The sequence below is a fragment of the Trachemys scripta genome, chromosome 1, assembly GCF_013100865.1.
Source record: "Trachemys scripta elegans isolate TJP31775 chromosome 1, CAS_Tse_1.0, whole genome shotgun sequence".
Lineage (NCBI taxonomy): Eukaryota > Metazoa > Chordata > Testudines > Emydidae > Trachemys > Trachemys scripta.
Window position 1 is genome coordinate 301,414,610 of NC_048298.1, and position 27,571 is coordinate 301,442,180.

The 27,571-nt window shown below is 40.3% G+C and overlaps 1 protein-coding gene across 2 annotated transcripts in view; it reads left to right on the forward strand.

The window, feature by feature from the left end:
* Window positions 1-27,571, forward strand: part of FLT1 (fms related receptor tyrosine kinase 1) — a 145,557-nt gene that overhangs the window by 17,400 nt on the left and 100,586 nt on the right. For both annotated transcript variants that reach the window (XM_034758694.1, XM_034758695.1), the window contains exons 2-7: window positions 3,058-3,154; window positions 3,452-3,678; window positions 14,289-14,413; window positions 21,016-21,178; window positions 21,269-21,405; window positions 25,255-25,429. In XM_034758694.1, coding sequence (XP_034614585.1) covers window positions 3,058-3,154; window positions 3,452-3,678; window positions 14,289-14,413; window positions 21,016-21,178; window positions 21,269-21,405; window positions 25,255-25,429 — 924 coding nt within the window. The remainder of the gene's footprint in view (window positions 1-3,057; window positions 3,155-3,451; window positions 3,679-14,288; window positions 14,414-21,015; window positions 21,179-21,268; window positions 21,406-25,254; window positions 25,430-27,571) is intronic.

The following is a 27,571-nucleotide window of genomic DNA, read 5'->3' on the forward strand; positions in this document are numbered from 1 at the left end:
CGTGTGGCCAGACTTTTAAGGATGCTATGGAAATAAAAAGTAAGAAATGCTATGCATTCTACACCTCTCACTTTAGAATGTGCTGGATGCAGGTTAAACCACCTTTTTGCTAAGACCTTACATGTTGCAACTGCAGAATACTGTACAGCGCAGCAGAGAGATGGGACTCAGTTGTAATAAATGTAAAGGGAATTCTTTTGAGAGGCTGCTGAGCACAGAAAGATTTTGTGGTTCTCTCTGGCTTTCGAGTTCCCAGATTGACTAATCACTCTCTTGTGTCCCACACATGGTCCCCCTCAAGTTCTAGTCTGGTCTAAGCAACCATAAAAGGGATTGATGACTTCACCACAGCATAAGTATTTAATATGTCATGTCAAATACAAGTTGAATTCAGTCTTCAGCCTATAAAGATTGTTTGGACTTTTGTAAATACTGGGTTTTTTATTTCCCAGAATGGGTTGCCAGACATTTGATGTTCGACACATACCAATGTTATCATGCGCTAGAATTTATCTTTTATAACAATTCTATTGATGAGGACAACACAATAAAAACTGATGTATCACTTGTTACCAGACCATTGATTGCTATGCTGATTTGTCAAAACTGTCTATTTAAAACAATAGTCTTCAGACAAACTCTTTGATTTGGAGGGACAGAAGTGACATCGTTTTTTAAAAGTCAGCTTTCTTATGAAAGACTGATTTCCACATTTCAGCTCACCATTGTTCAGACAAATTGCAGAGATCCAGTATAGATTTTTTCTTTAAATGTATCTTTGCAGGAAACTGCCATTTAATCTCTTTGTAGGCAGACAGCCAACCTCATGTAGTGCTGTATTTTATTAATTTAACTTTATATAATTTTGCACACTGTGATAGTTTATGAGATACATATAGAAGTGATTCTATGGATGCATATGACTTAATTGTCAGCAGTTTTACCTCATACCTTGATCACAAGTACTTCATGGTCTACAGCACGGCTCAAACTCTGGACCTTCTGTGTCTGCACCTGGAGTCAAAGGAGAACCTGTGTTAACTATAGTAGGGTTTGTATTCTCTGCTGGCCAATCACCAGACATACAAATAGCAGCAAATGAGCAGGTCTGACATTCCATCTGGTAGAGAGGGCAATAGTGCACATGCATACAGACATACTAATCAGCACAGTACATCTTGTTTGCCAGAGAAGCCCAAGGGACACAGTGCCCATACAAAACTATTGCAATTCACTGCATCTGGGGCTGTGAAGGAAAGCAACAAGGAAACACCAGCTTGTATAGAACACAGTGGCTCACATCTCCAGCAGGAAAGACTGCTGAGAACACTTCACTTCAGTACTATGCACCCACAGCTGGCTCCCAGTTCACTTCCATTGCCAATTAAAAGACTTTATCTTGCTTATTGAGACTCTCAGTGGCTCACAACCCAGTTACATTATTGCTCCATTCACAGACTACCAAGTCATCTGCCCTCCTCTGGGACAACGCAGCTAACAGTGCCCAGGGTGAAGACCTCCAAAGTAGAAGATAGATTGTCTTTGGTGGCAGGCCCTCAGCTAAGCAAAGAGCTCCCAAAGGAGATAAGACTAAGCTTGAGCCTGTCCATATTCAGAACATGATTCAAGACATGTGTCTTCATGCAAAAGCCTTCGAGAAATAACAGACAAGAAATTCACATGCACACATCACCTAAAAGCAAAAGCTGCTGAACCTGGGAGAGGCACAGAGGCCACCATGGAAATGGATCTCTATGCTATTTGGTGCCAACTGTGATAGGCCCTCTCAAATTACCTAAAATAGACAGATTGAACTCTTATTCCCCCATATTTCAGTGCATAATGGACAATATAATTGTATATGTAATGCTGTCTCCTTCATATATTGGCTATAAACTACTTTCCTTTTTTCTTCAAATAGAACTACTCTTGGATCCTTTCAGGTTTACAGATACTCTTTTACTGCAATACAAAATCCTCATCACTTTCATTTTCCAGACTTTTGGTAGTGCCTAAATTTAGGTTAAGACAGTTGACATTTGCTTGTTATGCTGCTCACTTTTGGAATGCTTTGCAATTGATGTGAGTGGGGATTAGGATCAGTGCATTGATGTTTTTTTCCCCCACAGGTATTCTGTTACTTGTTTTTAAAGGACTATATTTTAGGTTGCTTGACATAAAAGATTCCATGTAAATATTATAATGATGGGCAAAGACAAACCAAGTGGCCTTAGAAGGCTTCTTTAGAGTAGAGGAGCTTGCAGCGTAGGGGATGTTAAACAGAGGGGCTATGGCTTTAAATGAAAAGGGGTAAATCCTGCCATCCTTACTCAGTCTTTTCAAAGTCATTCCATTGACTTTGCAGAGAGTTTTATACAAGAGTTCAGCATAACTGAGGGCCTGCTTGTGTCTCCTTAGAGATCCACACCTACATCTCAGCCTCCTATGTGGAAAGGAGAGCCATCTCTATGGCCTCATCCTCTCCCTCTTTCTCTGGCCTGCACAGAGAGCTCTCCATGAACCCAGGCATGCACCTGGGGAATGGGCTGGGGCTTGCATTGTCCTCCTGCTGGCCCTTTGGAGTTCCTTATGGAAAGATGACACAGTCAGATGTCCTTGAGGCAGTGACTAGCTGTGGGAGCCCTGCTAGTGCTGTTCCATTGATGATAGATAGCCAGGGAGTGATCAGTGTGAGGCTTATGAGGGCAGTGAGCTGCCATATGGATGCTACTAGTCTACTATTGATCCATAGGGTACAGGGCCTATTGCATGTGGGAAAATCATGTCCCCCTGAATGAAACAATTCTGGAGCAAACTCAGTGTGGGGAACCTTGCAGAGGTTTCCTCTCTATGCCTTCCCCGCTTTGTGTGTTAATTCCATTGGAGAGGTTCTTGGGCCCTGAGTAAGGACTTCCTTGGCCCAGAGGAAGGTGTGTGGTGGAAAAAACCCAACAGCTACGCTGCAACATTGTAGTGATGATAACACTGTGAATGTGAGCGGATTGAATATGGGAAGGCTATTTACCATTGTTAATGCTTTTCTTATTGTTTTTCTAGGATCTAGTTCAGGGTCAAAATTAAAAGGTCCTGAACTGAGTATAAAAGGTGCACAGCACGTCATTCAAGCAGGCCAGACCTTAAATCTCACATGCAGGTAACCAGCTGACTTGGCTTGGATAATTTTCCTGGGTATTAATCCACAGGACTCTTTTTTTCTTTTCTTTTGGTAAATGAAACGGGGGGGAAAAAACAGTGTTGGGGGGATAATGGGGGCCTAACTTCAATGGCAATTGTTTAATAACTCTCTGTGGTTTCCGTTGCTGTTTTTGGAGAACAAGATTAAAGAGAACCCCAGAAATAGCCTGATATAATAAAACAGAAAGCTTGGGAACTGGAGCTATATAATTGTAGCCCAACATCATTGTTTTTATTTCCTTATCTGTGTTTGCAGGGGGGAAATGGTTCATTCATGGTCTCTGCCTGAAGCTCCAAGTAAGGAGAGCAAAAGGCTGAAAATAATTAAAGTTGCCTGTGGAAGGAATGGCAAACAACAGTTCTGTAGTAGCCTGACCTTGAGCAGAGCTCAAGCAACTGACACTGGATACTATAGCTGCAAATATGCATCATCAAGTGCTGTAAGAAAGAAGACAGAATCTACAGTCTATATATTTATTAACGGTAAGATTCCAATTTTTTTAAATGCTCCTTTGGTACTTTAAATTCAACAGTGTTAAAGTGGCTAAAAGTGCTGCAAGTCAACTGTCGTTAAATATCTAAATGATGCATGTGAATGACATCTTCGGCTTTGCAAAATGGTCATGCAAATTTACCAGCCCATGTACAAAATCTGCTTGCCCACCATTTACTGTGAGTCTGGTTGATAATGCAAAAAACTAGTGCCAATGTTTTATTTGCTAGTGAAAAAGAATGGAAGAAAAAAACCCAAATCCAAGTACACATCACACTGGGCAAGTAGAATTTTGCAAGGTTGATTTATCTGAAATGAAATGGACCAGATGTGCATCTGTAAAATGATTATGGCATCACAGAACCATCTCACAGTATCAAATGGTAATTCAAAAATATCTCTGCCTTGACACTCCTTATATATGTTAATTGCTATTAAAAGACCATAGGCTGCTATCTGGCCAAAGGATGCCAAATGCTGTCTTGTTGCAGATGGAAAGATCCACCTTCCAGCTTACCAGGGGAATTTTCTCATCCTGTAGAAAATTAATGTTTAAGTATTTGTCACTTTCAAAACATTCAGTACTCTGGAATTCTATCAGATGTAAAACATATTGATTCTATTTTATATCATTCTGAATATCAGCTCCTTTGTATTCAACAACCAAAGATTGTGTAATATGTGGGAAATGCCTGCATTAGGCAGTTAAATTATAATAATAAGAATGGCTTGCTGGCCTTGTTCTCTGCAGGGATATTAATCAAGCACAGAATTCAGTAAAAATAAAATAAAGTTATAATACAGGTTTTGGATTTGCTTTTGAATTTTACTCTTCCTTGAGCTTTAATTCCTTGAAATTTACAGCAAAAAAGTGACTAGATTAATGTCAGGCATTAGATTAATAGATTTTAAAAATCTGCAATAGATAGAATCCAAAATGGAAACTTTTCTGAATTATGTGTCTGCCTCTCCTATTGAAGTGGATGCTGGATTGGATCATTCTTGGTTTTGGTCTTGCAAAACAAAGAACATGATTGAGGCTGTGTAAAAGTGGAACCAATCAGACCTGTTGTTTTTGTCTGACAAAAAACAGGAGACCTGTCCATTTTGGTCTATATCCTGCCTTACCTAGAATTGCTCAATAATTTATAGTCATTTCTGCTTTTTCTACCTCTGAACAATACTATGAAAGTATATACTCCTCTCAGCGTTTAACCATTTACCTATATGACTTTCAGTAGCATAACTCTGGGCAGCCAACTATGAACGTATCCCTAAAAGTGTAAAGAAGGTAGGAGGTTACTAATTTATTGACTGACATCTTCTGCTGCCCATGAAAATATGCAGCTTTCTAGAATAGTAGTTCTTAACCTTTTTCCTATTGCGAACCCCCTTGAACCTTCCACTCCATCTAGCTGAGAATACTCTCCCATTTAGCAATATGAGAAGAGCAAAGGTAGTTGTGACCACCTGACATCCTGACTCCAGGTTGAGAACCCATGTGCTAGGCCTACATTGCTACATAGAGGAGACTCCTACATGTTGGTCTCTCTCTCTCTCATTCTCTTTCCTGCACGAGGTGTTAACACTACTTGTTAATCACTGAATTAAGTTGAGACACTGTCCCTCTTTCTCCCTCTTGAGTGCTTTATGTGTTGTTTTCTTCTATTTGAAAGAGAATCTATGTCAGATGCACAAGTATCAGGGTGGGCTTCCTAGTGGATGCAGATGGCTGGAGAGAAACATCAGGTTCTGAGAGACAGAGTGGTCTCTTCAGGCAGGAAAAAACCTTTAATATGCCAGGCAACATTTTCAAAAATGCCTAAGTGATTTAGGAGCCTAAGGCCTGTCTAAATCAATGAGATTTAGATTCCAAGTGCCTAAGCCTCTTTTGAAAATGGGACTTGGATTCTTAGAACATTTTACCCTTCACCTTGCTTCCCAGGAAACTTGTGAAAGGTTGTTCAAGAGGCAATCCTGTCCCAAGCTGAGATATCTCTGGCATCCAAGTTTTTAGAATCTGACATTGCTTTCAGTGGTGTGTCAGTTCCTTAACAACCAGGTGTTGATAATCTCAATATGAACTACAATGGATACATGCGCCAGTCTAGGGATAATGGAATAAGTTGCTGTGTAACTAGGGTGACCAGACAGCAAGTGTGAAAAATCGGGACAGGGAGTGGAGGGTAATAGGAGCCTATATAAGAAAAAGACCCAAAAATCGGGACTGTCCCTATAAAATCGGGACATCTGGTCACCCTACGTGTAACTGCTTGATCTGTGCCTGATGAATGTATTCCAATGAACTTTTGTAAGGTGGGGAGAAAAGTTATTGAGCCTACATAGATTTTACAGTTTTCAGGAAGAAATGTTGAGCAAGCCATGGAGATGCATTTTTGTGAATACACGAAAAAAGGACAGTTGTTATATCTAGCTAGGTGCAAATGCTACCCAGTTTGTGTTTGTAAATTTGTTCCTAGGTGGCTCCTGTAGGTTGGAGTCTAGGAATTACAATTCCCAGGATGCACTGGGGCGAGGGAGGGGGGAGAGAAGGAAAGGAAGAATGTGAGCTCTGTGAAAGAGTGAGGGGAATGAAGCTTACCTTTGCTGTTATCAAGCTTCCCGAGTCTTCCTCAAAGGGTGAAGGTACAAAACAAATTGATGACGAGCATAAAAGAACCACAGAAAAACAGAAATCTAACTTATCCAAGTGCCTTATGATTCCTGCTGCTGCAATCTGCTGTTTCTCCTGTGGAATCAGTATGGCGTTATCATTTATAAGGAAAAGCGCATGCAATGAAAGTGTCTCTTAACTTAAATCAGTGCTTTTTGGAAGCCAGCGTGGAATGCATTTATTGAGCTCAGTTTGGAAACAAATAAATAAACTTCCTTTGAAGGTTTTAATTTTTTTAACTAATTTCTGGGTGCTTGGGAAACAAACTGTTATAAAATCGGGATCACTATTAGTTATGTATTGTTTCCCGTCACAGGACATATGTGTCAGTCAATTCCCCATATTAGCACCGTGTGGATCACTAAGGTGCCTCTTTCCCATGTTTTAACTCTCTGCACAGAAGAGTAAATTGTTGCTATTTACAAACACAGAAACTGAATCATGAAAGTTAATATTGTTTGTACAGGAAGTCCTCGCTTATTGTTTAGAAAATGTTACTCGTTTCCGTAATTAGAGTGACTTCGAATATGAACTGGATAGAAAAGAATAGACGTATTAAGCCTTTCAGTTCAGTAATACAAATATCCTATTGCTAAGGAAAAGGTTATATACACAGAAAGGAAGATATAAGTCCCTTTTCCCCTGTGGGGTAATGAAAATTCTTGCTGAAGAAGATGAGATGAAAATCTCATATGCCCCAACACTCAACATGCTACTTTCAAGATCCTAGGTTTCCATTATCCATGCCAGGCCACATGAAATTATTTCAGAAGCCAGTCAATATATAAAACCACTTTTTCCACTGGAGAGGCCAATACTGAGTTGCTGTGGGGGGTGAGTGCACAGTCTATGCAGTAGTTACTCTGGCCCTAGACAACCAGGAACTGATGCGTCAAGCAAAAGAAACAAATATTCTTGAGAGCATTGGCTTTGTTGCAGTTCACTAAGAAAACTGGGATCCGTATAGTGCGTGAGCCCATAGAAACCCTATGAGCTGAGGAGGGAGAAGGACATTGGAATTTGAAACTCAGGAAGGCTTTCTGCAAGTTCCCTATGATCGTGGGGCCAAATCCTGCTCTGTATTCTCAATCTGCTCACCAGTCTGACGTGGGTCATTTCACTGAACACCTCCTTTAATGGGACACTCGCGTTACTCATAGGAGTGAGGTGGGCAGGGTTTTTCCACTTGCAAACAGATCATATTAATGGGATAAAGACGTTTAAGAAACATACCAAGTTAGCAGCATGCCAGCTCTTTTGACTGACTGGTTTCCCCAAGGCAGGATTCCCCAGTGACTGTCTGTCACTTTCAGACCTGTCTTTCTGGGTGCAGGCACACTGTCTTTTCCACTGGCCTGTTGGTCAGACTCTTTTTCAGTTGCTGTGGTGGGGCCCATTTTCTTTTTGCACAAAACATGCACTTCGCTCAGCCTTCCATGACTGCTGCCACCTGTTCTCATGACAGAGCTGGGGAAAACAAATAACTGCGGTTACTTCGATATTTTAATCCTAGAGCTTTGCAGGAATTCAAACAAATGCTGGTTCCAGGTTGCCATATTGCCATTGCCTTTGGCCATGTAGGCAGTAGCAACATTTTCATACTAGCAAACTTGAGAATTTTTCCCCAGAAGGAAATCATCTCTATCTTTATAGAGGAAATTTAGCCAGTTTCACAGCAAATGGTCTTTCTTTCTTTACAGCAAAGTAGGTTAAGTTTTCAGCCCTGGCAACTGCCTTTTTCATTCTCACCAAATCTGTCACTGAATTTGAGGGGAGCCTGCTAACTGGCTTGCCGCTTGGTCAGCAATGAGAATTGTTTTGTATAGTCCTAATCCGATTATCGGTCTCCAATTTGTCATTCTTCAAGGTCTTTTCTAGCATTGTCAGTGTTCATGTATGCTAATTTATCTCCTTGGCACTATTCCATGGATGGTGAAATATTCAACGATACTCCTGCTATGTGCCCCTCTTACAATATTGTGGGTACCAGATCTTGAAGATGAAGCAACTAAACAAGATTTTACTTCATTGCAATTTAAAGTAGCCACATTCATAGATCACCAATGACCACAGTTTCAAACATGTCCTCTAATTTTGGTTGTTTCAATTTTTTGGGTGCCCAAGATTAGATGACTAAGTGTTTCAAGTGGAGCAATCAAAAATGAAGGCCCCCAGGATTAGTGGACACTGAAAAATTTAAGCCTTTGGACTTTCAAAGTGCATGTTTTTTGAGAGCACATTTTGAAACCCTAGAGTCACACCCTGCAAGCTCTTGGTGCACAGAATTCCCTTTGACATCACTGGGAGTTCCAGTTGTTGGCAGCTGGCTGAATCAAGCCTTCGAGTTGGAATGGATTTAAGTGTGACTTTAATAGATTCACTTTTCATAACCCTGCATGATATTACATCTCAGAAGAGGCAGACTGTCTAACAACAGCTCTCCAAAAACTTTGGTTTAAAGTTCAAAAACCCCAGTATCAGGAGAATTTAGCTGGTAAAGGTGTGACTTTAAAAAAAAACTAAAAAACAAACAAAAAAACCCAAATCTCTGAACATTGACCAAAGATTTAGATTATTTTCTTCCTGTACATTTTTTAAAAATCAGTAATAACCTGGCCATGGAACAACTTGCCCCAATGTTCCCAGTGTGGGAGGCTCTGCACCTCCCTTATCCCTTTCATGATCCATCTCTGCGATTTGGCACAGCTCTATATCATATGAATTGTACTTTTTGGCTAACAGATTGTCAAAGTCAATAATGTAATAGCACATTTGTTATGAAAAGGAAACTAGTTTAAACTATATTACAGCTGTATGCAGTATGTGGATACATTTTCAGTGCATAAGAAAGTTCCTCCTACAAAATAGAGCCCCCTAGAACACATTGACATAAATCACTTGCTGTTTCCGTTCCTGTGGATGGAGGCTTCACTTTGCGTATTGTGAGTAGTTCCATTGGATTTACTGGGACTACTCGCAATGTGTAAAAAGCATGTGCCCGTTCCTAACTGTGCTTTGATGTATTGTTGAAGCGTGCTAGGAAACCGTTAGTGTGCACCAGCAGGGTTGACACTGACCAATTAATGTGTAACAGATCAATGCATTTTAGAAATCATACCCCAGTAAAGTGCACTGCCCCACCATGTCCATAAGCCCATTGTGTTTGAAGATAAGTGCTTTAGTCTTGAGATGTTCAACTCCTCTGTACTTTGGATTTTGCTTGCCAAGTTATTCTTGTTCTGGGTTTATTTCTAAGTGTACTACTTTATGTCTCAATGTCACTCTTTCTTCAATGTCCAGCAGTCATTTTCACTGGAGGGCCATTATTTTTGGGGCTAGGAAAGAAAAAGAAGACTGAAGGGCTTCTAGAAGTAATTTTGTCCACTTAAGGCCAGATTCTGTGCACAGTCCATTCCCACTGTGCTAAATTCTCCTTTCAGTTTCACCGATGCAACCCAATTGACTTCCATGAAGTTGCACTGGTATAATTGAAGTCAAGGGTTGCATTAATGTAAATGAAAGAAGAATTTGGCCCATGGATTTTAATGCAATTTACATGAGTATATCTGAGGACAGAATTTGGTCCTTAAAAATGTCTTTATGAATGGGAGAAAGGTATTCTCTGTAAGTTGAGAAACCATTTCTTTTGAGCCTGAGATACTACTATGATAAGCATGATATAAACAGGTATCTGGGCCCCATTAAGTAGAATGGCAAAACTCCCATAGCCTTCAGTGGCACCAGGGTTTCACCCATAGAGTTTGCTTCTGACATTTTTATCTCTGTGTTTTTTGACTTTCATAGACTCCTAGATTCCAAGACCAAAGGGACCTAGTGATCTAGTCTGACCTCCTGTATAACGCAGACCATAGAACTTCCTCAAAATAATTCCTAGACCATATTGTATGGAAAAACATGTAACCTTGATTTAAAAATTGTCAGTGATGGAGAATCCATCATGACCCTTGGTAAATTGTTCCAATGAGTGATTACCTTCACTGTTAAAAATTCACACCTTATTTCCAGTCTGAATTTGTCTGTCTTCAACTTCCTGCCATTGGAACATGTTCTACCTTTCTCTGCTAGATTGAAGATCCCATTATTAAATATTTGTTCCCCATATAGAGACAAATAGATTGTAATCAAGTCATCTCTTAACCTTCTCTTTGTTAAGCTGAATAGACTAAACTCTTTGAGTCTATCACTGTAAGCCATGTTTTCTAATCCTTTAATCATTTTTGTGGCTCTTCTCTGAACCCTCTCCAACTTATCAACATCCTTCTTGAATTTTGTGCACCAAACTGGACACAATATTCCAGCAGTGATCACACCAGTGCCAACTATAGAGTTAAAATAACCGCTCTGATCCTACTTGAGGTTCCTGGTTATGTATCCCAAGATCACATTAGCTTCTTTAGGCACAGCATCACATTGGGAACTCTTGTTCAGTTGATTGTCCACTATGACCTCCAAATCTTTTTCAGAGGCAGAGACTTGTATAGTTGAAGTTAAGGAACCTGAGGGCACAGAGTATGGAAAGGAGGAGCATCCGTTTTTCTGACTGTGCCATTCCAATATGTGCTAATCCAATTGTTTTTGCAAGATATTTGCCATAATATTTGCCTGAATTAAGGCTCTTATGTTTTAATCTGTTTTATAACCAGTTAAATAAAATAGCTGCTATATATGTTCACAGACAATACAGCAAATGACCTTCATGAGTTATGTGATTCTGTGACTACTTTTTGTGGCCTCACATTGATTGTGAGTGGGAAATATTGCGGGTAACCTGGTTAAACACAGTACAAAACCACTAACTGCAGAAGCAATTATTGTTTTAAAATATAATATTCAGTAAGAAGCGACCTCCAACTTATGCAAATATTCAGGATTTTTTTTCCTCCTCAGTTGTGGCCAGTTGTTTAGCAAAAAATAAACATGCTCCTCCCAATGAAATACTTAAAGCCAAAGGAGCTTAATACATTGTGCTATTGTGGTCTTCAACATTGCTGAAAATACTCTTTTTTGAAGATAAACCACTCTGTTCAAAGTCAGAATTATACCCCCATGGCCTGATTCACCACAGTGTTACTCTGCTTTTACCCCTAGAGTTAGTTACGCCAGCGTAAAAGTGGAGCGGTGAATCAGGCCCAAAGGGTGGAGAAATTTCATCATTGGAGATGGCCCAGAAAAATAGGGGAGGGAAGTCAGATTTAGACTTTAAGGGCCTAATTCACCACTGTGTTACATCACCTCAGGAAGGAAAGATTAATCTCTGGCAATCAGAAGGAAAACATGGCAGGAGCGGCTAGCAATAGGTAGGCTGGAGGTGCGGGGAGAAAAGACTAAGATGGGATCAGGAGGGTTTATTAATTGGGGAAGAAAGGTCCTATCTCATTGGAGTATTCCGACTTGTTACTCTAGCACCAGCTGCTAGTCCTGAAGTAATCACTATATCCCCTTATGACCATTAAGAAGGAAGGAGAATAAAATCAAAGGGGCTTAGGAAAAGCCTCCAAAGTAATTATGAAAACAAAATGCTGCTAGGAAACATGATGCATATTCCTTTTAATCAAAAGCAGGAAGACGTTTGGAGGGCTTTGGGCCACATACTGCCCTCAATCCATGGCGGAACTCCCTAGTGATGTCAATGGGAATTCTGCACGTGAATCGAGCTATAGCTGTGGGTGGCTCTTTATGTCTAAATGCTCTAATGTGTAATTGTAATTTCAGATTTACAGGGGAAAGCCACCTTCAAATGTAATAATTGCATTCAGAGGAGTCAAGAAAACTTTTTTAGCTTTGTTTGACAGCACTTGACTGTTTCCTCCAAGTGTGAATGGCAGAGGCACGTTTCCATTAAGGGAAAAAAGAGTTCTTCACATTTTGTGCTGGTTTCCTGTCACCACCTCTAGACAGACAGGGAGTCCTGTGAGGTTAGGGCAGTACAGCTCCCACTAGAGCAATGTTGGCATCAGTTAGTGGTGACACTTTGTCTGGAGACAGTACCGGTAGTCTTCAGGGCAGCTCTTCCTCACACTTGTAACGATCTGGAGATTATAATACAGGAAACTACTCTGCAAAGTTTGCTGGTTTTGGAAAGTAGCTCTTAATTTTGTGACAAGGATGAATGAGCCTTAGGGGAGTAATAAGTCTGTTTCACTGGTGATGTTAAAGGTCTAGTGACCTCTTCCATAACTGCAGCCCCTGCAAAACAAAAATGTTTCTTTTACAATGGTACAAGCAAGCGCAGTCTTGGTCTTTCCTTGAATCATATTGCAAAGGAAATGTTAGACTAACAAGTCTTGAAATATTTTTATTGCATACACAGTCTCTACTATGCATGAGCTCCTTTTGCGATCACAACAGATCTGACTCTGATCCAGGCTTTCAATTTTAAATGATTTTCTTCATGCAACAATTTGATCTCATCTATTAAATCTCCTTAAACTCTTCGGGCAAAACTGTGCTCTCACTTGCGCAGGGGTACTCTAAGGTACTTCTGAATTTAGCCCATTGTAAGTGCAGAATTGCTTCCCCTCCTGCCCTGTGCCTCAGATGTACTTTAATTTGCGTAGTCTAATAAGAAATGGGGATCTTAAAGGATTTTATTACTATGTGAAGTGATGTACATACTCTTGAGTGAAAGAGAAGCAAAAGCAATGTATTTAAAAGAGTAGCTGCTTCAGTGAACATATAGGAATGTGCAGAGATTCATGACTGGGATAATTTGATAGTGATACTCTATTTCAACATTCACAAATGGCCAAATCTTGGAAGGAAGAATACTATTGCTATATATTGGATTCGGACTGAGTGAAAACAGCAGAATTTGTCTGAAAATGCACCAGAACTAAAGTAAAACCAATCCCCCAGATCTGACCACCTGAAAACAGGATTTAGACCCAGAGTTTGTGGCTCTTGTCCGTCTTGGTTAAACAACACAAATAATAAAACATTTGCAAAAGCAACAGTAATATTCCCTATTTCCAATGTGGGCTATTTGTGCCAATGCCTTTTGTCAAAGGTGATTGTTTAAGGAGACAGTAAATGATACTGTCAAGTCTCAGTTGTTGAGTTAAATGAAATAAATGTTTCCCTGACATTTTCAGGCACCTTGTCACTTACAAAAGAGACACAAATATATGGTGCCAGTAGGAAGGAAGGCAATTATTAACCTTTTCTTGTCCATATTCTAAGAGCTACTTGAATATCTGACTTAATGACCATGTTTAGGATCCCAGTCCTAGTCTTACTGAAGCCAATGTGAGTTTTGCTATTGACTTCCAGGGGAGCAGGAACAGGCCCTTGGGGGATGGGGGGTGGGTGTTTCTTGATAGGTGAATTCCAGCTCAGTCCCATGTAATAACTTCTTCCAATGACAATAAAAAATAAATGAACACAAACACTATGAAATATAGTATTTTATTTATATCTGAGCCACATGTGAGATGCAATAACCAGAAAAAAATCTGTTTACTTAACATCACATATATATATATATATATATATATATATATATATATATATATATATAAAAGATGATGCAAAAATGTAAAGAAATGCTGTGTGTTGATTATTAATGATTAGTGATCTTTTATACACTGCAAAAATATTTTACCAGCCCTAAATAATGAAAGTAAATGGAACAGCTATTTTGGAAACTTATTAACACTGATAGTCAGGGAGAATTGACTGATCCTTTGTTGTAGTTATCTGTAAATAATGAAAGAACCATTTTTAAAGAGATATGAGGCCTGTGGTGAGAATTTTCTCTAGGCCCTTCAGATTTACCATAATAAATGAGAAGGCTCTTTTTAGTTGTTGTGGTAATTCGTTAGTATAGTTTGGTTAAGTTAGCCGCACATTTTCTATGCTGTTGTAATGTTTCAAACAGTTACCTTTTCTTTTTATCCTTCTCTGTAGATACAGGCAGTCCATTTGTAGAGCTGCACAGTGACATACCTAAAATTATACACATGACTGATGGAGGAGAGATGATCATTCCATGCAGAGTCACGGCACCAAACGTTGCTGTTACTTTAAAAAAGGTACCTTATCCACGTATATTTCTGAAAGTGTTCCTGCAGATATAAATGTGCTGCATTACTTTTTTGCAACTATTTTAATGACTGGAGTGTTTGAGCAAATCACTTGTTCCCCTGTGTTAAATGTTAACTATATATTCTGGGGGCACCTATGATTTAGGGCACAGTCTCCTCTTGGAACCTGGTCCAACCACTGAAATCAATAAAGATACTCCCATTGACCCAGAGGGTGATGGCTGAAGTGCTTGATGCATAGAAATGTATGCACATGGCTCCCAAGGAAGCTAGTAGAATTACATACACGAAGTAAATCCCCAGGCATCAAGATGAGAACAGTACTTCTTTGCTAATGTTATGCTTGTTTAGTTTAAATAGAGACGACAGCTCATAGAACAGGAGAGCTGTGCAAGTCAAGGATGAGATGCTTTATCTGTGTCTGGAGAGAGCTCCATATGTGAAGGAATAGATGAACAGTATTGTTGCAGGAAAGAGAAGGTCAACTCTTTGTGTAAAACAGCAGGAAATAGTGAGACAGGACTCAAGAAAACTGATGAACTGTTCAAATAAGACACATGGGGCCAGATTTTCAGCTGGTGAGAATCAACATAGATCCACTGATTTCAATGCTTCATTGTCTAGGCTGACTTACACCAGCTGAGATGTGGCCCTTGTGTTTTATCTTAAGTTAGAGGTTCTCAAACTGCAGTGGTCCATGGAGCACTTGCTCATGGTCTGTAGAGACCTGGCTGGTGACATGACACTAACTTTCCTCCTTGTTTCCAACTGCTAAATCACATTAAAGGAAGCTAAAAATGCAAAGAAAATAAACAACTTGAATCTAAAAGTGATCTCTATAGATTAAAGCACTTTTTTATTCCGGAGCACAATTCCTTGGTGAGGTGTGGAGCAGGGTTGGCTTGTGCAGAAAATTTGATGGCTGTAGAAGCAAAGAATAAATGGGGCCGGGGCTGAAGTGTTTGTGTTGTAGAATGAGAATCTATTTTTTAGATTTTGGAAGTTGTGGGGTTAAAAATGTTTCCTTGTTGTGTCTTAAACCTCAGTGTATTTAATTCCGAGCTGGGAAAACTCCTGTTTCACTAAGCATTCCGCCTGCAAGGATCTTCTTTAAAATGAGTTTCTCCTTTCCCTCCTCTTCTGATGGATGATATTTATACCCACCACTCTTCCTCCACTGCCATGCAGTATCCACTGCCCTTGAAGCTGAAGTTTGTGGTATAGGATCATGAGGCTCTCTATAGCATCAAAGTCAGATGTAACACAGTTTATAAGGGAGGAGGAGCCTGGCCTTAACTAAGGGAATTGGTTACGTATACTTTTTGCATTCCAGGAAAAAGAAATGTGCCTCCCTAGTTCATATCAGAATTTCCTGGAATATGTAAACTACAGGTGCTTAGATCATGTACTTGGTTATTTGTCATGCTATGAAACCAGTGGATGTAGTCTCCAGCAATTTTTTTGCTTATGTAACAATTCCGAGAGGCCTGAGATTTATTTCACAACTGCTGTCATTGTATTTATGGCTAGCTGGTAAAACAGTCATTCTGTTTTCCACTTAGCAATGAAGTGAAAAGCCAGGATTCCTGTCCTGGAACTTCTGTAACTGGAAGAACAGCATAGAGCCATTAGGTCTCTACACTGCGTTAACAGGAATTCAGAAAATAGGTTCTCAGGCACGTTTCACACTTCCTAGGGAAGCGATTCCTCCCTTTTGAGTGGACTCAATCCTGAAGTCTTGTGGAGACACTGCCATTCACATTTTGTTTCTCTTAGTATTGTTACCTTTTAGTTTCAATGGTGCAATGTGGGGAAATTTTATTATTCATCTCTAGTGCTATGGATGATGTTAGCCGGTGAAATGCAATGTGGGGAAATTTTATTATTCATCTCTAGCGCTATGGATGATGTTAAGCAGTGAAATACTGTCATTACCTATTGTACAAATGTAATTGCAGTTTTATGTGAGCTTTGAGATGCGTAACTGCTATAACTTCAAGTTACGTGTGTGGGCCAATGTTTGTGTATTGCACAAGATGGCAATCAACATACACAACACAGAAAGAGCCATAAAAATCTTGCAGCCAGGGATTAAGACAGTACAGGGGATTTCATTTCTGGGTCACGACTTCAAATCTAGCCTAGGTCTATAACAACTGAAAATCTTTTTCTCATTGTTCGACGACCTGTAGAATTAGTTAATGGTTTTGGTCTAATTCAGGGGTAGGCAACCTATGGCACTCACACTGTCTGGGTCCTGGCCACCGGTCCAGGGGGCTCTGCATTTTAATTTAATTTTAAATGAAGCTCCGTAAACATTTTAAAAACCTTATTTACTTTACATACAACAATAGTTTAGTTATATATTATAGACTTATAGAAAGAGACCTTCTAAAAACATTAAAATGTATTACTGGCACGCGAAACCTTAAATTAGAGTAAATAAATGAAGACTCGGCACACCACTTCTGAAAGGTTGCCGACCCCTGGTCTGATTCTTAGTAGACAGATTGTCACATTGCCGAAACCACCATTGACACTGCTTATGGTAACCTTTGTCCAAAGGTCAAATGGGCACCATAGCAGCAACAGTATCACCAGGGTAACTTGCCTCAGCCCCACCTTGAAGGAACCATTTCTTGGAGCAGTTGTTTTGTCTACTTATCTGTTCCTCCTGGCTGAGAATGCCAACAGTATTAACGTGTAAACAAAAAAAGGGGCAGAAGATTAGGGAATTATTTACCACAAGAATAGGAGGTTTTATAGCCCCTTCCTTCCCCAAATCAGATTCCTCCTTCTCACCTGAAGAAAGATGTAGATATTTCAAAATCTATTACACATTTCAGTATGCTTTAAATTGGCATTTTTAATACAATATATCTTACAAAACATATGGGAAACGTATCTCTACTACATTCATAGGCTTTCAATATTGTATTGTGGTAGGGCCGTAAGACCCCAGGCAGGATCAGGGCTCATTGCGCTAGGTGCTGTACACATAGAAAGACAGTCCCTGACAGTCTAATTGGAAACAAGAAGAGAAGAGGGTGACGAGGGCAACTTAGCAGCTATGGTGATGTGGGTGATATAAGTACCTAGATGTATAATAATCCCATGTTTACTTAGGCTATGCTGACCAATATTGTCTCATTGTTTTCTTGTACTCCCTCATGTGTTGACTCCATCTGTTGGCTCTCTTTAGATGGTAAGTTTTTGGGGGGCAGGGACTGTCTTTTTGTTCTGTGTTTGTACAGCACCTAATATAGTGAGGTCCTAGTCCATGACTAGAGCTTCTAGGTGCCATGGGAATATAAAATAAAATAAAATAATAATAACAACAACTGATTATCCTGATTATCACTACAAAAGTTTTTTTTCTCCTGCTGATAATAGCCCACCTTAATTGATTTGTCTTGTTAGAGTTGGAATGGCAACCCCCATCTTTTCATGTTCTCTGTATATATATATATATATATATATAATCCTCCTACTGTATTTTCCACTCCATGCATCTGATGAAGTGGGTTTTAGCCCACGAAAGCTTATGCCCCAATACATTTGTTAGTCTCTAAGGTGCCACAAGTACTCCTCATTCTTCTAACAACAAATGATTCTGGAACATTTCAACTTTTTAAAAAATCAGTCACTAGTGGTTTCCTGCTGGCCCCCTGGTAGAAGTGGAGTGATTTGAAGGAGGAGAGGGTAGTGGCTCAGTCACAGTGGCTCTGTGCGTCAGGGCAGCATGGAGAAGCTGGTGGGGAAAGTGGGCAAGCAGGTCACAGAGGGTAGTGGCATTGGTGGAGTGGAGTGAGCGCTGAGGGTGGCTCAGTAAGATACAAGAGCAAATAAGTAGGGATGGGAAGAGTTGTGAAAGGCCTTAAAGGTGAGGACCTGGCCTTTTTGGTTCTTTCCCGTTGGAAGAAAACCTCAGCTCTCCTCTCCTCAGAGAACAGCTGATTGGAGCACCTTGGACTTTTTGATCTGACTCAGCCACAGGAGACCAGCTTTGCTGTGTAGGATCCCAGAGGACTTTACTTTCATGCCCTGCTTTTAATTTTCATTAGTCATGGATTTCAGTTGTCTAATGTGTCCTTGATGGTAACTGAAGTTGCCCACACACACTTTTTTTTAGATCCCCAAGCTGCTTATGTAACGCTAACCATTTCTGAGAGGTGCCGGACTAGTAAATAGTTTGTGCATGGATTTGCATTAGGGATGGGTGGGGCTCCTGGAGTCTGAGGGTCTGTGAACCTCTCAAACTATACTCCAGCTTCACAAAATGAGATTAAGTTTGTAATGGTTTATTCTAGTCATTTAGACTCTCTCCCTCGCCCTGTGCCACTCTCAGAGAGGGTCAGTGTTAAGAGCTTTTCTAGCTAAAGGGTAGCATGTGCTATGTACTAAGGCTAGATGAACAACACTCTTAGCCCCAAAGCTAGGCTAATGCAAATTTATTAGCTGATTAATTAATGAATAGGAATTCAGCTCGCCCTGGGCAGCATCTGCTTGTGGGGCTCCCGTGGAGCCTGGACTGCAAATCGAATCCTCCTCTTATCTCCTAGCAGAACCCCTGGGGGAATGCAGCAGTGAAACAATAAGGACAACCTGCACCTCCACTGAACCAGCGGGGGGTAAATCCAGCTGGATGGCTTGAAAACAGGAGCCGTGAACTGGTTAAACATACTGTTTGTATGTAGAAATAGTAACTACAATAGTGCCGTCCCTAGAATACAAGGCACTGCTGAGTGTCAGCCAGCAGGCTATAAAGTAATGGACTGTGCTTATGCGTGTAACACATACAGTCCCCTGTGATTTGCAAGCTTATTATAGCTTCTTATCAGATGTTGTAAAGATAAGGAATTCTATTCTACTGCAGCACTTTTGTGCCAACTGTAATTATTCTCATTCATGTCTGTCAGGGGAAATGGCATGCAATGACGAGGGGGATCTTGAGGGCAGCTTTAGGCCTGTGCTGAATAGGCAGCACCGAGGGTGCCACATTTCAGAGGGAAGGTGTTCTGTGCAGGAAGAAGCCATCTAGTCACAAGCCCCCAAATTCTGGGCATCCATCCCTAAGGCTTTGGCTGCAGGAAGAGGAGGGCTGGCCAGAAGACAAGTTCTCTGGTCAAGCAAGGGGGAAGGAAAGAGGTGAAAGGAATGCAGCGAGGCTGGCAGCAGAAAGAAGTGGCAGTGACGAAGGTGCTTTGTTGACTGGGGGCGGGGGAAGGTGCACACACCAGTCCTTTCTTAGAACACTAGTACACCTCAGCTCAGCTGGGAGTAATCTTAAAAAAAATGTGCAGTTCTTCTATAAAACATGACAATAAAAAATGGCATTGTGAATTTCTGTATTCGGAGCCTTTTGCCCATTGCCAGGTTTTTCAAGTAGGGGGATTTTTGTTACAGTAACAAAAGACATTAATACATTTGAAGGGCAGGAGATAGAAAATACGTAATTGTCTGATGATGATGTTCAAGATGCTACACAGTGAAAAGTATACCTGGGATGATGAGAAAACAAGACTTCTAAACATGTTTTTGCGTGAACCACAATGCTGGTATCATATTTTGCCTTTGCAGTTTTTGTTGTATCAAAATGTGTTTCAAATTCAGAAGGTGATCATGTAAAATTTAACTGCTACGACTGCCAGAGCATTTGATTATTTCCTAACTGTAACTCCCATGTGCCAGGGATTCTATTGGACTTTTGGGACTAAAGTTTCAGAGATGACTAATGATTTTTGATTCCTCAGTTTTTGGGTACTCAGCCTGAGATCTTAAAGGTGCCTGATTTTCAGTGCTGAGCACTGACCCTCTGAAAATAAGGCCCAATTAATGTGTCTCAAGTTGGGCACCAAAAATTACTAATCACTTCTGAAAAATTAAGGTCACAACCTCCTGTGGCTTTCTTCATTTTCCAGTAAGAACTACAATTAGCATGACTGAGGAAGCTCTGCGGCCTTATGATTCATGGATTGTGTGCTGTGATAGTCATGAGAAGCCCCTATATTGTGATGTGTCAGTTTGGGAACATGTGCACATATTATTCACACTCTTTCTGAAACAATCCAGTGCCCTTAGAAGACAACAGAAATCAAGAGACTCATAAAATGGAATCTGAACTGGCATTTGTTAAAGACACAAGATGACAGCAGAGGAAGTTAATCCGTCAACCGTAGGGGAAAATGTGTATTTCTTTCTCAGTAGCCACACCAGGATAGTTAATTACAAAGTCTGTCTGTCTGAGGCACTTTGACTGCCAATGAAAGCCAATAGCATTGTAGGCAGACTAAGCTCCTAGGCTAAGGCTAGTGTCATTCATTTGTATATTAATTTACATTCTGCAGTAAATAATGTAATGATGGATGCAAATGAAACCTTCACATTCTGCACCCAGATTTTCTTTTAATTTAACATAAAACATTTACTTGAAATTATGCCTAATTAAATCTTGTCATTTGTGAGTTGATTGGCACTTTTTAGATTTGTTTTTTAAATTCCTTTTTATTAAGCCTCCGAAGGTTTTTGGGGAGGGGGCTCTGTGGAAATAAAAATGGATTCGTTTTATCAAATATGTTCTTCGTTTTCAGATTCCACTAGAAACTCTGATTCCTGATGGGAAGACAATAATTTGGGATAGCACGAAAGGCTTTATAATACCAAAGGCAACATACAGATTCATAGGTCTCATGAGCTGCGAGACAACCGTTGACGGGCATAAGTATAGTACGAAATACCTAACGCACCGACAAAGTGAGTAGCGTTCACCTGTCTCAGTCTTGTAAACATGGCACTATGTTGGTGTGATGCTATTCATTTTTCCTTTCTCTTTGTGATCTGCAGCCAACACAATATTGGATGTCCAACTAAACACCCCAAACCTAATCAAATTGCTGAAAGGAGACACCCTGGCCGTTAATTGTACAGTTGCTGCAGCCTGGAACACAAGAGTTCAGATGACATGGAGTTACCCTGGTGAGGTGAGTGCTTTGGTCTGTATGTAAAAATGCTACTTATTTTCTAAAACATCATCCCATTAATAAGCAACCCCAATAGGAATTTTGGCTTGAAATACTTGCCATACTTGGCATTCCATAGTCATGACCCTCACTGACATGTCTTTTATTGCCTTTTTACAATTATTATTTTGCTTAATTGAATAAGTAAACATGTTTACACAATACACTGCGGTATATTGCATAATCAGGAGTGAACAGGAGAATTGTTTCATCCTTGGGAACTTCTTCTTGGGTTCAGTGAAGTAATAGAAATTTATCACCCAGTGCCAAGTTCTCTTTTGTAACAGAAAAGTTTTCAGTTAAACCATCGTTCTAAGCCCATTCATGTAAAGGACTGGCAGACAGTCAGGCACCCGACTCAAGCATGTTTAGAAAAGATATTACTATTCAGCTAGCCAAGATTTCATTTGTTAAGTGTCACATGAACAATTCTCTTGTTTTGACAACTACAAGAATGATCTTGAATGTATTTCCCCTCTCCTGCCTCCCCCCAGATTGGGAGCATCCTCATAAATACTTGTCATTTATGAAACAACTGCCAGGGAGTCCGTGTTAAGCTGATAAGAAATTTGACATTCGTTTAAGGTTTACAGCTCCCAGTCCTTTCATGTCAGTTTGATTTATACTGTAGATCCAAGTCATGATCATTTATTATGTCCGTCATTGTGCTTAATCACAACCTGAAATTATGATTACACGATGTCAGAATGATTACACCAGCAGCTTCTAGCAGACTGTAGCTGTTTGCGCTAACATTTTTTCATCTCAGAAATAAATAACTTAGCAACAAACAATACTCTGAGCATGCTAGAGTGGCACATTGTTGCCTTGCCATGATCTGTTGCTTAACATTACACTTTGCACTGTGAATTAGTGTTGTGTTTTTATTTAGATGATAGGGCTCTCACTGTTTTATAAGACAATAACGATGTTCTGGGTTAAATAAACTCTGAGCCCAAAGGATGAGGGGGAGTCACAGGAAATAACTCCTCAGCTTCAGTTTATCTTCTGCTCCACCCTATTCTCTTGCCAAATCTTGTCATTTCTCTCTTTCTGTAATGTTTCCAGAATTCTCCCCTTCTCTGTTCCTGCTGCTAACACCCTGGCACACACCTTGTCTACTGTAAATCTTCTCCTCTCTGGCCTCCTATTTCTTCTCCATTTTATTCAACATGCTGCAGGTAACACAATCTTCCACTCCTGTTGCTTCCACCCTTTCCTGTGGAATCTCTTCATTGTCTGTTTTCAGTGTCAAGTATCAGAGGGGTAGCCGTGTTAGTCTGGATCTGTAAAAAGCGACACAGAGTCCTGTGGCACCTTAAAGACTAACAGACGTACTGGAGCATAAGCTTTCGTGGGCGAATTCAACAATTTCCATACCACTATCAACCTCAGCCTGGACCAGTCCACACAACAGATCCACTTCCTGGACACTACAAGGCCAATAAGCGATGGTAACATAAAAACCACTCTATACCGGAAACCTACTGACTGCTATACTTACCTACATGCCTCCAGCTTTCATCCAGATGACATCACACGATCCATTGTCTACAGCCAAGGTCTAAGATACAACTGCATTTGCTTTAATCCCTCAGACAGAGACAAACACCTACAAGATCTCTATCAAGCATTCTTAAAACTACAATACCCACCTGCTGAAGTGAAGAAACAGATTGACAGAGCCAGAAGAATATCCAGAAGTCACTTAGTACGGGACAGGCCCAACAAAGAAAGTAACAGAACGCCACTAGCCGTCACCTTTAGCCCTCAGCTAAAACCTCTCCAGCGCATCATCAAGGATCTACAACCTATCCTAAAGGACGATCCCTCACTCTCACAGATCTTGGGAGACAGGCCAGTCCTTGCTTACATACAGCCCCTGAGCCTGAAGCAAATACTCACCAGCAACCACACACCACACAACAAAAACACTTACCCAGGAACCTATCCTTGTAACAAAGCCCGTTGCCAACTCTGTCCACATATCTATTCAAAGGACACCATCATAGCACCTAATCACATCAGCCACACTATCAGAGGCACGTTCACCTGCACATCTACCAATGTGATATATGCCATCATGTGCCAGCAATGCCCCTCTGCCATATACATTGGCCAAACCGGACAGTCTCTATGCAAAAGAATAAATGGACACAAATCAGATGTCAAGAATTATAACATTCAAAAACCAGTCAGAGAACACTTCAACCTCCCTAGCCACTCAATTACAGACCTAAAAGTTGCAATTCTTCAACAAAAAAACTTCAAAACAGACTCCAACAAGAAACTGCAGAACTGGAATTAATTTGCAAACTGGACACCATTAAATTAGGCTTGAATAAGGACTGGGAGTGGATTGGTCATTAACACAAAGTAAAAACTATTTCCCCATGCTAATTTCCCCCCTACTGTTACTCACACCTTCCTGTCAACTGTTTGAAATGGGCCATCCTGATTATCACTACAAAAGTTTTTTTTTCTCCTGCTAGTAATAGCCCACCTTAATTGATTAGTCTCGTTAGAGTTGGTATGGCAACACCCATTTTTTCATGTTCTCTGTATATATATATATATCTTCCTACTGTATTTTCCACTGCATGCATCTGATGAAGTGCGCTATAGCCCACGAAAGCTTATGCCCAAATAAATGTGTTAGTCTTTAAGGTGCCACAAGTACTCCCCGTTCTTTTTTCATTGTCTGTATGTCTTGTCAGCATCACTCGGATTCTTCAGCCTCATCTCCTAGGTGCGACATAACTCTGCCCCTAACCGCATCTCAGTTCTCATTTCCACGCACTCCCCCGTGTCAGGGCCCTATAGCTGTCAATATTTAAAGTTGGGAAGTCACTATGTAGCCATATGCAAAATTGGTAGATGTAGTACTATAGTAATTAATAACTGGATTACATTTTAAAGGTTAGCAGGCACACTGGGTTAATACATATGCCTTTCACCCCCTACACCAGTGTTTCCTGTCTTGGGGGTTTGGACCCTATATGGAGAAGTGCCATTCTAGTTCACTGGGTCACACAGGCAGAGAAGAGGATTGGTTTGGTTAGGAAGAGTTATAGGACCCAAATCCAATACCTCCTTAAGATCCAGTTCTGCCATGACAGCTACACAAGCACAGTTAACTAAGACCTGCATTTACTGTGAATAGAAAAACCCCAAAGCACCGCTCTGTTCCAATATGTCTTGCACTAGCCCTTGCTGAGCAATCAGATAATCTTGTTCAATTTAACTCTCTCATTCCTCTCCCGGCCCCTGCCTACTGCAGAGAAAGAACAATGGAGAAGGTACAGGAGCAGCTGGGCTTGCTAGTCCTCCTCTACCCCTTTCACCCTGGAGCCAGGGAAATTTGCCCATGTGCATTGAGTCCCAGTGGCAACTCTCACATTGCACTCCACATTGCCACTAGCACTAAAGGTTCTGTGGGCAGTGCCCAAGTAGCATTGGCTACAAAGGATGAGATTGCTGCGACTCACTGTATCATTGTATTTTAGACTGTACATAGTGGTCTGGCCCTCTTCTGTATTCAGAAAGTGCCTAGTAGATTTTGGATGCTATTGCAATTTAAATAATAATAACTAATTGCTGCTCGTTATATTGTGTCTAATTTAGTTTGTAAGCCCTTTGGGGTGGAGACCATGTCTTTCTGTGTGTGTTGAACAGCACAAGGGGCTTGAATCCCAATTGGGGTTCTTGGGCACTATCATCAAAAAAACAACAATAATAATTAATAATAATAATAATGTCTTATGTTCTTAATAATTAATAATATTTGATTTACATTTTTTTTCTTTCTAGGCAAACCACAGAGCATCTATAACCAATCGCATTGGCCAAAGGAATACAGATGCCAATATTTTCTACAGTATTCTTGTTGTTGATAAAGTGCGTGATATTGATAAAGGCCAGTATACCTGCCATGTGAAGAGTGGACCATCGGCCAAATCTGTTAACACAACAGTCCACGTTTATGGTAAAAAATAGTGTGGATGTATAGGACGTACAATGCTCATGATCCATGTTCAAAGCTAAACAATGGTTAGAAACTTTTTGTACACAAGGACAAAATGGAGGTGAATTTTTGGCAAGCCAGTCCTAGGAAGAGAAAAGAGCCTGGGAACAGAAAATACACCATTTGATCCAAGACACTGTTTTATTTCATTGGTAGTAGATAGCTTAGTCTGATCACTAATCTGATCACTTTTGTTTGCAAAGTGCATGAAAATTCTTCACTAGTCAATACCAGCAAAAGTAGGCACTAGCACCATAAAGACTCCCAAACAAGAGACAAATATACAGGCTTAATTGAAATGGAAGACCCCCCCACCAATGCTTCTTCTCTGGGCAACATTCACTTTTGTTACCTGTGCCCAGTGGTATGCAAACCATATAGCCCTTTATACTGGTTTTGGCTCCCGGCAGTTCTTTGTTATGTGAAGCTCATGAGAATTACATCTCCAGTTGCGTATACGATTCACTCCTTACCAGACACGCATGGAGAGTAGATTGATGTGATGCACTCTGCATGGAACTACACCTTGAGACAATTCAAATGCTGAAGCAAGTGCAGGCTACTGCAGCTCCATTTATGAAAAGGAGGTTCAGTTTGAGGGCATTAAACCAGCTGAACTGGCTTCCAGTAAGAGTCCAGCTGGAAATCCAGCTGGTGTTGGTTTTACCTGAGGGTGCTCTGAATGGTTTAGGACCTGAGAGATCATTCTCTCCATGACATATCTCCAGCAGAGATTAGCCAAGGCACTCACATTGGAGCTCCCTGCCTTGATATTAAATGAGAGAGGACTGCTGGAAGGCTGTTCTCTGGGAGGGGTTCTTGGGTTTGGAATTGTTTTAATCACTGATTTGGGTGTCCAGAGCACAGGTTGAACAACTACAGCTACATTTTTATAAATTAGAATAAATCAACCTGAAACCCTCAGGATCTGAGCTTTCAACAGCTAGGTTTCTCAGCTCGGAAGCAGGTTTTTATCAATATTCAAAGAAGATGAAACTATTTTTTACATTTAGGTTACAAAGATTTGCTTGAAACTCATAGTTATTTTTTATGACTGTAAAACATGCATTCTTGACACTGTTCTGAAGGGTGGTGTAGAAATGCACTTTGTAAAGGAACAGAAAAAATGAAAGGTATCAGGACTTAGGGCCTAGCCTGAAAATCTTTATTTGAGCAAATAATCTTCTTGAAGTCTAGGTAACATCTGATTGATGGTACTAAAATATTGAATTGTGACTTGCATGCATTTTTCTTAATCTTATCCTTGATACTCAAAACATAGTTAAGTATAAATATGTCTGCACTTTCAAAGGACATCTACAACCCACTGATCTGTCATATGTTTTCCTTTGAACCAAACTTTACAGTTTTTAGAAGAAAAAGTCTTCTTCCAGTGTTAAAGAATATTCCATACATTACTTTGTTAGGCAAATTAACTCATCATAGAGATTGAAACACGGAACAATATACAGTAATGTAATTGTACAAAGTGAATAGATGAGACATGATTCTAATGAAGTTATGAAGAATTTCTTTGTTTGACAAAGCAATTGTAAGCCACTGATCCAGAGTCTTTTTGTCTTGTTATTGTTGTTATATCTCCGATGAAGATAAATAGAACATTCCTTCCCCTGGAAAACTCCTCTTTGAAATATATAGCCAAGTTTATGGGCCATGGACCAAAGCTCAAATTTCTGAATGTTTGTGCTGATCCATTAGGTTTTGTAATGGCTAGATTGATTGCTGAAAATCTCTAGTAACTCAGAGCTCAGTCTTGAGCTTTGTCTACACTGGCAAGTGAAAGACAAAACTTTTGTCGTTCAGAGGTGTTAAAAAAACACTTCCCCCGAAAGACAAAAGTTTTGTCGACGACAAGTGCTGGTGTGACAATGCTAATGCCGCTCATTGGGGGTGGAAGTTTTTTGTTGGCAGGAAAGCCAACAAACAGCGGCTACACCGCGTGTCTTTTAGCAGCACGGCCGTAGCGGCACAGCCGTGTCGCTAAAAGCTACGTCATGTAGACATAGCCTTGATCTCAGAATCCATGGATGCCCAAATGATCAGAGATCCCTGTTAGATGCCTTCTTGTAAAGGTCACCATAA